This window comes from Arachis duranensis, chromosome 1 (assembly GCF_000817695.3).
Source record: "Arachis duranensis cultivar V14167 chromosome 1, aradu.V14167.gnm2.J7QH, whole genome shotgun sequence".
Classification (NCBI taxonomy): Eukaryota; Viridiplantae; Streptophyta; class Magnoliopsida; order Fabales; family Fabaceae; genus Arachis; species Arachis duranensis.
In genome coordinates this window covers 18,913,019-18,925,533 of record NC_029772.3, presented here as the reverse complement: position 1 = coordinate 18,925,533, position 12,515 = coordinate 18,913,019, and the positions used below count along the sequence as shown (strand labels likewise).

At 35.4% G+C, this 12,515-nt stretch overlaps 1 protein-coding gene across 1 annotated transcript; it reads right to left on the bottom strand.

Annotated features, from left to right (window-relative positions):
* Positions 1-1,584: 1,584 nt before the first annotated feature.
* LOC107481347 (casein kinase II subunit alpha) lies at positions 1,585-8,181 on the bottom strand (the record flags this gene model as incomplete). The annotated part of the gene is given in 10 exon segments (XM_016101632.3): positions 1,585-2,069; positions 2,158-2,201; positions 2,204-2,235; positions 2,601-2,683; positions 3,235-3,300; positions 3,473-3,563; positions 4,961-5,118; positions 6,543-6,737; positions 7,705-7,834; positions 8,023-8,181. Coding segments are annotated over 10 exon segments (1,018 nt in total), but the record flags the coding sequence as incomplete, so codon positions are not given.
* Positions 8,182-12,515: the final 4,334 nt, after the last annotated feature.

The following is a 12,515-nucleotide window of genomic DNA, read 5'->3' as shown; positions in this document are numbered from 1 at the left end:
CCTAAAACCAAGATTAATTGTAAAACTATTTATTAAAATTCCTGTACTTAATAATTAAGTTATAGTGTTAATGCTCCAATGGTTATTATATGAAAGAAAAAATAACAAAAATATTTAATAAAAATTACATTGAACTAAGAATTAAGTTTTTTTTTCAAGTGATCATCATTGTGGTGGTATACTACTATTCTACTAGACACCAAAAAGAATACTACTTCCCCTTCTAAGGATGCTTTCGGTGAAGTAGATCAATTATTTAAGAATTGACGATATAAATAATTGTTAGGGACCTTTTGTCCACAATAATAATTTTAAGGGACCAAGGTATTGGGGATAAAAGATTGACACACGATTGACACTGTTATAGTACAATGATGCATGTATTTTTATTCCAATAGATCAAAAGAAAGGCAAAAGGTTCAAGTTGTCATTTTCTTCAAAAATCAAGACAATAGCTGCTATAGCCTATAAGCCGTGTCACGATAGTTTTGGGTGACCTATGTTCGATTTCACAGCCTTTCTATTCTTTTTAAGGTATTACACATGTCACGGTTCTGTCATGTAACAAAGAAAAAATACAAAGGTGTATATATTATAGACATTTTGAAAAAGGGGTTTTTCTGAAATAAAATAAAAAGTTATTTTTTTTCGAACCTAAAATTCCAATTTTAATTTTAAAAATATGATTTTTTTTTTTTGAGTTTGCCCAACTCTTATATAATTTTACAGAGTTCGTCGTATTCCAACAAACATCTTCTAAATTTTCAGAAATTTCAATTTTTAAGTCATTATCATCCTCTCAAATGGTATACAAGAATATACAAAAATACACGGACAAGCGTAATTTTTTTCAATATATTATAGCCTCCAAAAATATACAGGTACATAAAAATAAGTCATTTAACAAGAATTTTTAATTACAAATTAAAAAATTACTATTTCCAAAAAAAATCGACTTATTCCTTGTATATTTTTATGTACTCTAAAAATGATAATAATTATCATTATTAACCTTCTAATTTTTTTTTCTCACCCAATCTGATAAAGATATAGAAATTCAGCAGAAGGTACGACAAACTTGTTTTAAATACAAAAAAAATCATATTTAAAAAATTAGTTGAAAAATCGAATTTGAAAAAATAATTATTTCTTATTTTATTTCAGAGAAAAAAAATCCTTTTTGAAAAACCAACCAACAAAACACTTAAATGAAACTGATTCGCAATAAATTTACCTTTGGCTTAAAAAACTGAAAAAGACAACGTACAACCAAAAAATAGACATTTTGAGAAAATAATCATCTAAAGTTTAAAAAATGATAAATTACAAAGGTTAAAACTTTAGTGTTATTAATTTTATAACTTACATCATACACATAATCCCCTATCTTAATTTAATGACAATTAAACTCATTTTTTCATTTCCAATCTCAAACTTCTAACAATTACTTAAACATGAATAAACTAACCAATTTAAAAAGAAAAATAAAAGTTGTATTAAAATATATATCTTCATAAAATAAATTAATAAATAGATAATAATGATAATATTCATAATTTTTAGTGTTATTTTGAATTATGTAGATTTAATGTTAAAGGTAGCTAGGCAATTAAACATTCCATGGCTGCAGGTTACGACGTTTCATAAACTTGGAACTTGTTCAAAACCTAGTAATGCTGTACCATCTACCAAACAACCAGAAAATCTGCAACTGAGATTTGAATCAAACATACATACGACTTTACGGAAATTGAATCAAGAATACTTTTCCAAATTAGGATGAGCACACAAATCAAATGAGATTTTTAAGACCTGAATTTGACAGGGTAAAACCAAAGAGAAAACAAAAACAAGCAAAAACAAGAAAACACGAAGAGAAGATGCTAACGAAACTCGAGTTTTACAAGGCATAATCTCCTAAACAGTTCCATCAGAAGGAAAATCTCAGTCATCCAGAGGACGCGTCTCAACCGAAGAGAAAGCACCATATTTCAACAAATGACAGCAACTCAATCTGTTCGATTTCTACTACTTTCGGCATTTCTGACTGGGTTGAAGTAAGGATGGGCCTGGGTAACATCAAACAATTTCAACAACTGCAACACATTCACAAGTCATTGCGTAGTAAACAGATATACTGAACAATTCAGGTTTTACCATGGCTTCTTTTGCAGTTGGACGTTCTTGGTGATCATACCGTAGTTAATGAACTTTGTCCATGGCTTTCGGCTATGCCTATCGCAATATTAGTGTGTTAGCTAACAATGGTTGGAACGAGTGAAGCTCCAATTTGAGCCTCAAAATATTAACAATGATAATTTAAACCCCAAAAATTATTATTTTTCAAGTGGCACCCGAATGATCCAAATGACCCCACAAATTAGTCTCAAGACCATTTTGCTAGCAAATTAATCCATGAATAGTCATTTCATTATTAATACTGAAAAACACCAATAGAAATGACTAATTAAAACAGCATTGATCATTGAGGTACTATTAAGTAATAAAAACATCTTTTCGGGACTTATTTTTCTGGGTCAAATTAAACCCTTGAATGAACAAAAGCAACATCTATACAGAATTATAGAACATAAACAAACCTCCCAACAAGCGCTGCAAGATGTGGGTCCAACTCTATGCGATACTTATTTAAATATGCACTTAATTCATCTGTACCGAGTACCTATAGCAGTGGAGGAGAAAACAGAGATCAATCTACATTCTTGATCTCAATCTATTCAATGTTCAAGTTGCATCTAATACATGATATAGATAACAATATGAGTGAACATCCTTTGCAGATCCAAATCTAGTTCGGATTTCTGGTTGACTTTCACAAACATGAATAACAACAGAAGATAAAACAAGCAACTAGCAACACGCTTAGATAAGTTTCCAAAAATCAAGATCTGAACAGAGGAAAGAGACTTTCGAAACCCATTGACATTTCAATACATCACAGAAAGAGATTATTCCATAACAAGAACAACCACTGAGATAAGCAATAGTACAAAGAAAAAATAGTAAAGAAAACGGCAACAAAATTAAGGGGGGACTACAATAGACCAGAACATCACACATATGCATTGGAACAAAATCCATAGTCAGAATCAGGCGGGTACAAATTAAAAACATCAAAAGACCCAGAGCAAAAGCAGAAATTCTTTTTCACCCAGACACAGATGACAGAACCAACACAATCTGGCACCAACACCACTAATAGTCTTCACTTACCTTCGCTATTTTGACCAGTTGATCATAGTTATCATGTCCATAAAAGAATGGCTCCTTCCGGAATATCTGAAAGAACATACAACTCAGGTAAATGCAGAGTCCAAGCTATACAATGTCTTCAAAGACGATATTAATACATCCCCTAGTCAAAGAGTATAAGGTTTTACATGCCGAGGACCGAGCATAAACAGTAAATATTTAAAAATTAAAATAATTTTGTACAATATGCATCTCTTACCATTCCAGCAAACATACAACCAAGACTCCATAAATCAAGAGAATAATCGTAGTCTTGAAGATCAACAAGAAGCTCGGGGCCTTTGAAATATCTACAAGAAAAGCACATATAAAGATCACAATTGTGAATGACAACACGAAGAGCCCACCATGGGGGATTTGCTGAGTTAAGTAGTGTTTTTTTCTTTTCTTTTCTTTTTTGTTCAGTTTTCTTTTGACCAAAATACTAAGCTATAATATAGTTGTCCATTTTTTCAAAACTCTATTTGATCCCAAATCAATTGAACTCCTTTTTCAAATCAACTACATACTTCCTCTGGTAAAAAATAATACTTTTAAACTTTATTTGGTCCCAAATAGATAATATAGGAAGCATCAATTAATTAATTTTCCCACAAACCTATTAAATGAAATAGAGAAAGTATAAGAATAGGATAAGTAATAAGGGTGATTTTGTACACTCAAATTTGTCTAAACTCAAAATGTTACGAATTATTTCCTCAACCCCAGTGTTACTGCAAACTTGGGAAGGAAGGAGTACTTTCTATAGTCCATTTATAAAGAACAAACACATGAGATAGAATTACGTATTTGGCATTTACCTGGTGTAAAGCTCATCATCTGTAAAGAGGGCTTTCCCTCTTAAACATGTTAATAGATTGGAAAGCTATTATTAATAGATAAATATTTTGTTTGTTTACTCCTCTATAGGGGATTTTTTATTCTCTATCTTGTATCTCAACATCTTATTAGAATTCTTCTTTTATCCAAAAAAGCAGTACAAATATATACCCTCTTTTATTAAAACAAACAAACACCATCAATAACTAAACCTGCATTGCCCATTTTCTAAGAAGCAACAAGTCTTTCTTTCAGATGCATTTACCTTTAAATATGGCACCAGTAATCCCTTTTTGTCTTTCAGTTCAAGTTTTAATTTTCTTAAACAAGTATCAAATTATTTTAAAAAGTACATGTAAAAACTACATCAAAAAGAGAAGGAACAAAATAAAAAATAAAACGGAGTTAAAACATAAGTGCCTATTTCAATAGTTCACTGGTAATAATGTAGATGACTACTATTCTGAAGTTTTCCATATTTGAACTTTGTAATCAGATGGCGTAAGGATTCCTGCGAAAATATTAAAATTAGCATTGAGCACACCAAATTTTGAAGATCCAAAACCCTTTCCTTTCTGGTCATACTCAAGTTTCCATCATACCAAATATCACTTTATCTGGTATTAATTTTACTTTATCTGGTATTAATGTAGCAAAACCAAATGAAATCCTCATAAGCTTGGAACTTGATCAACTTATTCCTTTGGAATTAGTGGTATTAATTTTACTGGCATACATATAAACAAGACATTCTAATGGCTTATAGAAGGAATAATTGCAAATAGTGGATAGCAGGAGAAATTGATTACTTTATTAAAATTGATATATCATCTGAAAAAGTAACAAATAAGACAAGGCGTATAAGAACCTGGACGCAACGCGAACATTATATTCTTTCCCAGGATGATAAAACTCTGCAAGCCCCCAATCTATAAGCCTAAGTTTTCGCTGCTCATGGTCAATCATCACATTATGTGGCTTTACATCCCGATGCATAATTCCTTGAGAGTGGCAGTAATCTAGTGCCTGGCAGAAACTTCAAATAATTTAGCACCTCTAAGTTGATGACCAAAAACTATTGGAAAAAATTGCATTGGTCAAGAAACCTTATGCAAATTTAAATTACAAACTTAACTAAGTAACACAATTTCAATACATACACCAAATGCAAACCAGGATATACAGCATGTTTGACTATATGTGAGAATATGTAAATTTGCAGGATGCACAACAGACAGAACTTCATATTTTAGTGCTGCTGCAGAACAGTTGATGAAATTTAATGACATGTACCTCTCCCCCGAATCAAAGATAATCATTATTGAATACCCCATAAATAATTTGCACAAAGGGAAAAAAAATGAAACAGAAAAGGGCAACCCAGTGCACAAGCATCCCACGTTAACGCAGGGTTCGGAAAAGGGTCGCACCCAAAGGGTGTCATGTACGCAGTACTAAATACTCTTCATATAAAATGGTTATACCAAATGTGCTATGATCAACAAGAAATAAAAAGAATTTAAGTTGAAGAATCATAATCAGGGACATTGGCGTTACAAGTATGTCACATGAGGAACAAATGGCTAAAGAATCCCTTGCATGCAAGCCTGGCTTCGTAAAATGATTCAATGAGAAAGAAACAGGTTCTTTAATTGTTATAATCATGAAAGGGAAGAGTACTTGCATCAAAGCATTGCAATAACAGAAGTGGAGCATAATTGAGTTCTACAAACCCCTTATATGACATAAACCAAATGCGAGAAATCAGGCCCAATAAACCAACCAAAATTCATCCCTTTCTTGTATATTAATATCATTAAGATCAGACAACCAAAATGGATCATTCATCTTCACTATACCTAAGACAGAAGTATTCACCAAATCTCTACAGCAATCGGCAGAAATATTGAACAGTTTCTAATTTCATTTAACAGCAATTTTATTTTATTTTTTTAACAAATAGGGTTTAATTTAACAGAAAAATTCACATACATAACAACCAACCAATTTAAAATATCTTGTATCCAGTGAGACACAAGGGGGAAAAAGCACCAACAGAAATATGAGAGCACCGAACTTACTTGTCTGAAAATCTGTCATTAAAATAAGAGAAATACGCTCCAACTGAACAAAGATATCAAACAAAGTTTAATGACAGAATTTCAGAAAAGCAGGTTCAGTGCTCTCATATTTCTTTGGTATGATAACTGATTTAAGGCAAGGCACAACCACCACCGACCAAATATATAGTACAAAGTGTTATATAAACAGTATTCACAGAACAGTGCAAAATGAGATGCAGAATAGAACAGCTTAAGTCTTAATATTTCTAAGTCAAATGAAGCATTTAATATGTCATGACCAGAGAGATATAAAAAATAACATAATGAGTAACAAATGATAGCAATAGATGTTCATGTTCTTTGACAAAATGAGAGATTTAAACTTGCCTTTAAAAGTTCATAGATGTAATATCTTATATCATAGTCTGACAATGTGGGATAAAGCACTTTAAAATCAGTGTTATTAACATATTCAAATATAAGGCTTGGGGTCTTTGACTGCTGGTCTCTAACAATGTCGAGCAACTTTACAATATTGGGCCCCCCACAAAGATTCTGTAAAATTTTGATTTCCCTCTTGATCTGCATTCAAAATGCAAAGCAAATATAAGATTTTGAGAACATCATACAAAATCAGCATATGGAAGGCAAATTATATTGTATTTTTCAAACACAACTAAATAACTAACAACCGGTTACCAGGAAGCTTTGATATTAGACCATACATATTCCAAGTGAACAAATGGAAAGTTGAACCACCCTCTATCACAACGCCACTTACATGACAGTCAAATCCAAGAATGAAGACACAATGCCATAGGCAGTAAGATGCATAGGCAACAGTGGTTAAGAAGAGCCAAAAAAAGCATGACTCATCGGCTCATCTAACCAGGTGGAGTTGGCTAAAATTATATGCATCAAACTATAGTTATAACACCAATTTGTCCAATCACTATCAGTATTAAATTATCGAAGAACCATTTAAATCAAGGAATTCAGATAAATCTCTAGCACCTAAGCAATAGATCACGCTTAAATCGAAACTACATATTACCATTCTAAAATGCCCCACACAGAAGTAATAGTATAACTATGCAAACTGAAATAGAATCTCAAGCCACCTCTGAATACATTATCCTACAAAGAAATAGAAGAAAACACATATACACCACTACGTTTTCTACAGCCACTCGCCATAGGGATACAACTGACATCTCGATCAAGTAAAATTATTTTGAGTGATTCTGACAAACCCTATCCCCCAAAAATAACTGTGTCTGTGAGTGTATAAGTGAAACTTTCCAACTGCAATCCAATGTCTGCATTATACATACTTATACATACTCTATAGTCTATACTTATATACTTTAGCCTTTATATATTTACTATCTATCTCCACTATTACAACATATTAAGTGGCCAAAACTATACTATTACTATACCATATTATTATATTAACAACAAACCCAGTTGAATGATATAAACGATAACAAGATATTTCAAAAAAAAAAATTCATAATTGCATAAAGCACACAAGAATATCACTAACCTTCTTCTTCTTCACAGGCTTCAGGATCTTTATGACGCATTTTTCGTTATCGGTGCAGTGAACACCCTCAAACACCTCACTGTATTTCCCTCTTCCCACCTTCCTCACCACCTCATAATCATCTTGCTCCCTGCAACTCGCAAAAAAACCAACAAGAAATCAACACACACCACGGGGAAAATAAATAACTAGACCCTAATTTTTTGTTGTCAACAATTTGCAAAATCCAAAGAAATTTTAGAAATAATAAAGAGGATAGGGGGATATCGAAATTGAAAATTAAAGAGAGGAAAATAAGGAGAGTGGATTATTCTTTACCCCCACTGGACGTTGAGGGTCTCGTAGTCCCAATATTCTTTAGGGCGAACGACGTTGACGTCGGCGTAAACCCTTGCCTTGGACGACGCGCCGGGCCGGCGCGTCGACTTGCCAATCTTTTGTGCCAGGGTTTCGGCGGCGGCGAGTGCTGGCGGAGGGCGGAAAGCAACGCGTCGCGCGAGAGGGAGAAGGAGAAGGAGGTCTGTTGGAACTGGAAGGGCCTTATGGCCATTTACTTCGAAATTCGAGGAGAAAAACAGAATTAAAACCACTTTGATGATTCATGACTTTGGACTTCGAAGTTCGGACTCAATTTTCGAGCGCTCTTTTCCTTTTCCCTTAAAAAAATTAAAAAAAAAAAAGAAAAAACTACTATTTGTACCCATAAACTTTACATGCTGACAAAAGTACCTATAGAAGAAAAAAAGTAATTTTGTATCTAACGATAGTAGTATAGTATCCGAATATCATTAAAACATTAGCTCTATTAATTTAAAGGCCAACACGGCATGTTAAGTGCTTACCTGCCTTTTGATTTTTAATTTTTATTTTTTTAAGAACCTTCCAGGTGGATATAGAAGAAAAAGAGAGAAACGTTAGAGGCACGTCGCGTCATTCCATCTTCTTCCTCACCACCCTTCTGCATGCCCTAGCAGAAAGAGAGAGACGTGAACCACGTACTGAACCCTACGCGACCAACCAATCCGCCCAACCACCTCCGTCCGCCCGAAACGACCACCGGCGACCAGCATCGCCCAATCCTTCTTCCCTTTTCTTCTCTATTTCCCCATTTCTTCCCTCCTTTACACGAAGTCACCCTGTCTCTGCGCGAACAGCACCTGCTACGCATCTTCCAATTCGGCGAGCAACCAACGGCGGCAAACTGTTGTGCCGCTGCGACCACCACTCCTCCGCCTCGCCTACTTTCTTCGTCATTCCCTCTCATCAACGCATGTTCCATTCCCTACCCCTGCTTTCCTATCTTTCTTTTCTTTATTTTTATTGCTTTTTCATTCTGTTTTAGTGATCTAGTTAGGTTAAGTTAGATGATTTCTGTGTTTTGGATTGAATGTGTTTGTTGTGGCTGAATTTTCTAGGTTGTTTGATGCCTACATCGAACTAAACATGCTGTCTGAATTTGCTGCACACCACATGCTCGATATATCGCCTGAATGGAGTCTTTGATTTAAACGTTATGTCTGATCAGCATAGGGCTTAAGTTTTATTTTCATTAGGCATTTTAATTCACAAATATGCAGTTTTCGGAACTTCTTGATGATGATTGTGATTAAACTTTGGTTATGCGCTAGTTGAATGTCCTTGTTAAACACCAAATTGGTGAATTTGTTTGGTTAATTTGTGCATATTTTAGCTCTTAATCATATTTTTGGTGAAATTTGTAGCAGTACATACCATGTTTTGTTTAGTGAATTGTTGAGTTGCTTACTCATGTGTTCTTGAACATAAATGAGCATATACAATAGTAGGTGTATTGATATGGACTATTCATTTTTTGATTTTTTATTCATGTCTTAAAGTTAAAAAAAATTGGGTGTTGGGTAATGTTATAAACTGATTATGTTTATTGATGGTTCATTCAATTTTTGATGATTCATTCATTTGGGTGTTGGGTAATATTAGAAGATTTGAAATTTTTTTTGTTATTGACAGAAATGGCTACAACAACGCATATCACGTTAGTAATACACCATAGAGGTATACTTGAAAGGGGGTCGGATGGCAAGTTGTGTTATACAGAAGATAAAATTACTGAGGTGGAGAGAGTTAACGTGGATACTCTGAATGGCTTCTTCATTAGTGACCTACTGAAAGACGTTGGGTATCCAATCATCTCCGATTTCTACTGGCAACATCCTGGAATGAAAATTGAGGGTGGTTTGAGACTTATGCGACTTGACATGGATGTTGTTAAGATGTATGAAGTTGCTGTGGAGAATGGACATAAGATTGAATTATACACAGAGCACCCCATTAGTCAAGCAGATGTTATAGAAGCACCTGGTGAGGTTAATGTTACTCCATCAAGGAGGATGAGGAAAGTTTGTGTTAGGAGGACTCCAACTCCAAAGAAGGAAAAAGGTCCTAGAAGAATTCTTCAACTGGAAGGGGTACAAACTGAAGCCCAAATTACAGAGGAGACCCATGGTATAGAAAAGGCCCAAGTAGATGTCAGTCCATTTCCATCAGTTCTAGCTACACCAAACACAGTTCCTGTATTTGAAGAATCTGCTACACCAAACACATTTCCAACAACATCTATTCCTCTTGATCATGAAAACTTGGGAGACATATCTGTCCAGTTTAACATTGACAACAATGCCTAGCCAAAGTCACCAACATACACAGAGCCACCCTCTACCTCTGATGATCCACAAGACGAATTGCTCACCCAATATGTTCCTTTACCACGGAATCAATCTTCCTCCCAATCCATGCCTGAACCACATCCAACCCCCCGAACCAACACCCCTTCTACCAATCCATCTGCCACAGTAAATGCTCCAGAAACACAGAATAACAACACAGAGGAGGGTACTGGAGATAGTAGGAGAAAATAGATAAGGAGATATACTAAGAGACCCCTTCCAACTGGACAAACATTTATCCCTAATACAGATTCGAATCAACCTTCATCAGTATTTATCCCGGTGGATGGGGAAGAATATTCAGATGATGAACCTGGTGTTTATTGCTATGAGTCAGAGGGCCTCTACAGCATTGGAAGTGATGAAGATGACCAGGGAAGGTCATTTCCACAGGGCAATGCCGATGCACCTGTTAAGGAGGTGAGGCTGGAGCTTGAAATGGAGTTTGAGACTCTGCAACAGTTCAAGAAAAGTGTAAGAAAGTTCAATATTAACCTTGGAAGAAGTATTTTTTTCCCAAGGATTGATTCAACAAGATGCAAAGCTATTTGCTATGATGAAAATTGCCAGTGGCTTACTGGTCTTCCATGTAGGCATGTCTGTGCTGCCATTGCATACCAAAATCGCAGGGCCGAGGACTTTGCTCACAACTGGCTTACTATGGGAGCATACAACCTAGCATATCAGTGGACAATTCAACCTGTCCCAAGCCAAGAATACTGGGAGAAGGGAAATCACTATCCATTATTGCCTCCTGTGTATAGAAAACCTATTGGGAGACATACTAAAAAGAGAGACAGTCGTAGAGATGGTCCTAGAGAGAATCCTGATCCCCATAGAGCAAAGAGGAGATATGGCCCCATTAAATATAAATATTTTCTGAAGGTATAACTTAACATTCAATATTTCCTTCGTTTACTTGTGCATATTGATTGTCTTATAAAAAAATTAAAATTACAATTATTGCTGCTGTGGTCTCAAACTGGTCATAACAGCAAAGGATGTGACAAGAAGAAAGAAGTTATGGCTAGCGGAGGAGCTGCATCAGGTAGTGGTAGTCAGCATCATGGTGTAGCAGCAACAACTGAAGGTATGGCTGTTGATGATCTTGATGAGGATGCTGCCAGAGAGCAAGAGATGTATTGAGAAGAGACTTTAGAGGGAGCAGATGCTGAAGCATCAGCTTCAGATTCACCCAATGTAAGTTATTTATATGCACTCTCTTCTTCTACTTATTGGCATGAAGATAAATTTATCTTGCATTAAACATTTAAATTAATGCAATTACCCATTTATAGGTGAATGTTGATGATCTGAACTGTGTGAATCCTTCTGAAGAACCTATGGCAGTAAGACATCCACCTTCTAACTCCTCAACTGCATATGTGCCACCTAAACCTATCATGAATCCAACCATGTCCAAGAGACCAATTAGGAGGAGAAACGTTAAGAGGCCACCACCGTCACAACCTTCTCCCCTCAGACCTTCCCCACCACAACCTACTCCCATAACGCCTACCACACCACAACCTTCTGTTGTTAGGCCTACATCACCAACTAACCAACCTCTTCCAAAAGTTACCAGACAAACAATGCATGGTGCATGGTGCACGAAATTGTGATCAATACTTTTCACAACTCAATTAATCCCCGGTGATGAACCCAAAACTTGGTGTTCAATACCATGGCATAAACACAACTTCGCACAACTAACCAGCAAGTGTACTGGGTCGTCCAAGTAATAAACCTTACGCGAGTAAGGGTCGATCCCACATAGATTGTTGGTATGAAGCAAGCTATGGTCACCTTGTAAATCTTAGTCAGGCAAACTCAAATGATTATGAATGATGAATAAAACATAAAGATAAAGATAGAGATACTTATGCAATTCATTGGTGGGAATTTCAGATAAGTGTATGAAGATGCTTGGTCCCTTCCGTCTCTCTGCTTTCCTACTGTCTTCATCCAATCCTTCTTACTCCTTTCCATGGCAAGCTGTATGCAAGGGTTTCACCGTTGTCAGTGGCTACCTCCCATCCTCTCAGTGGAAATGTTCAACGCACCCTGTCACGGCACGGCTATCCATCTGTCGGTTCTCAATCAGGT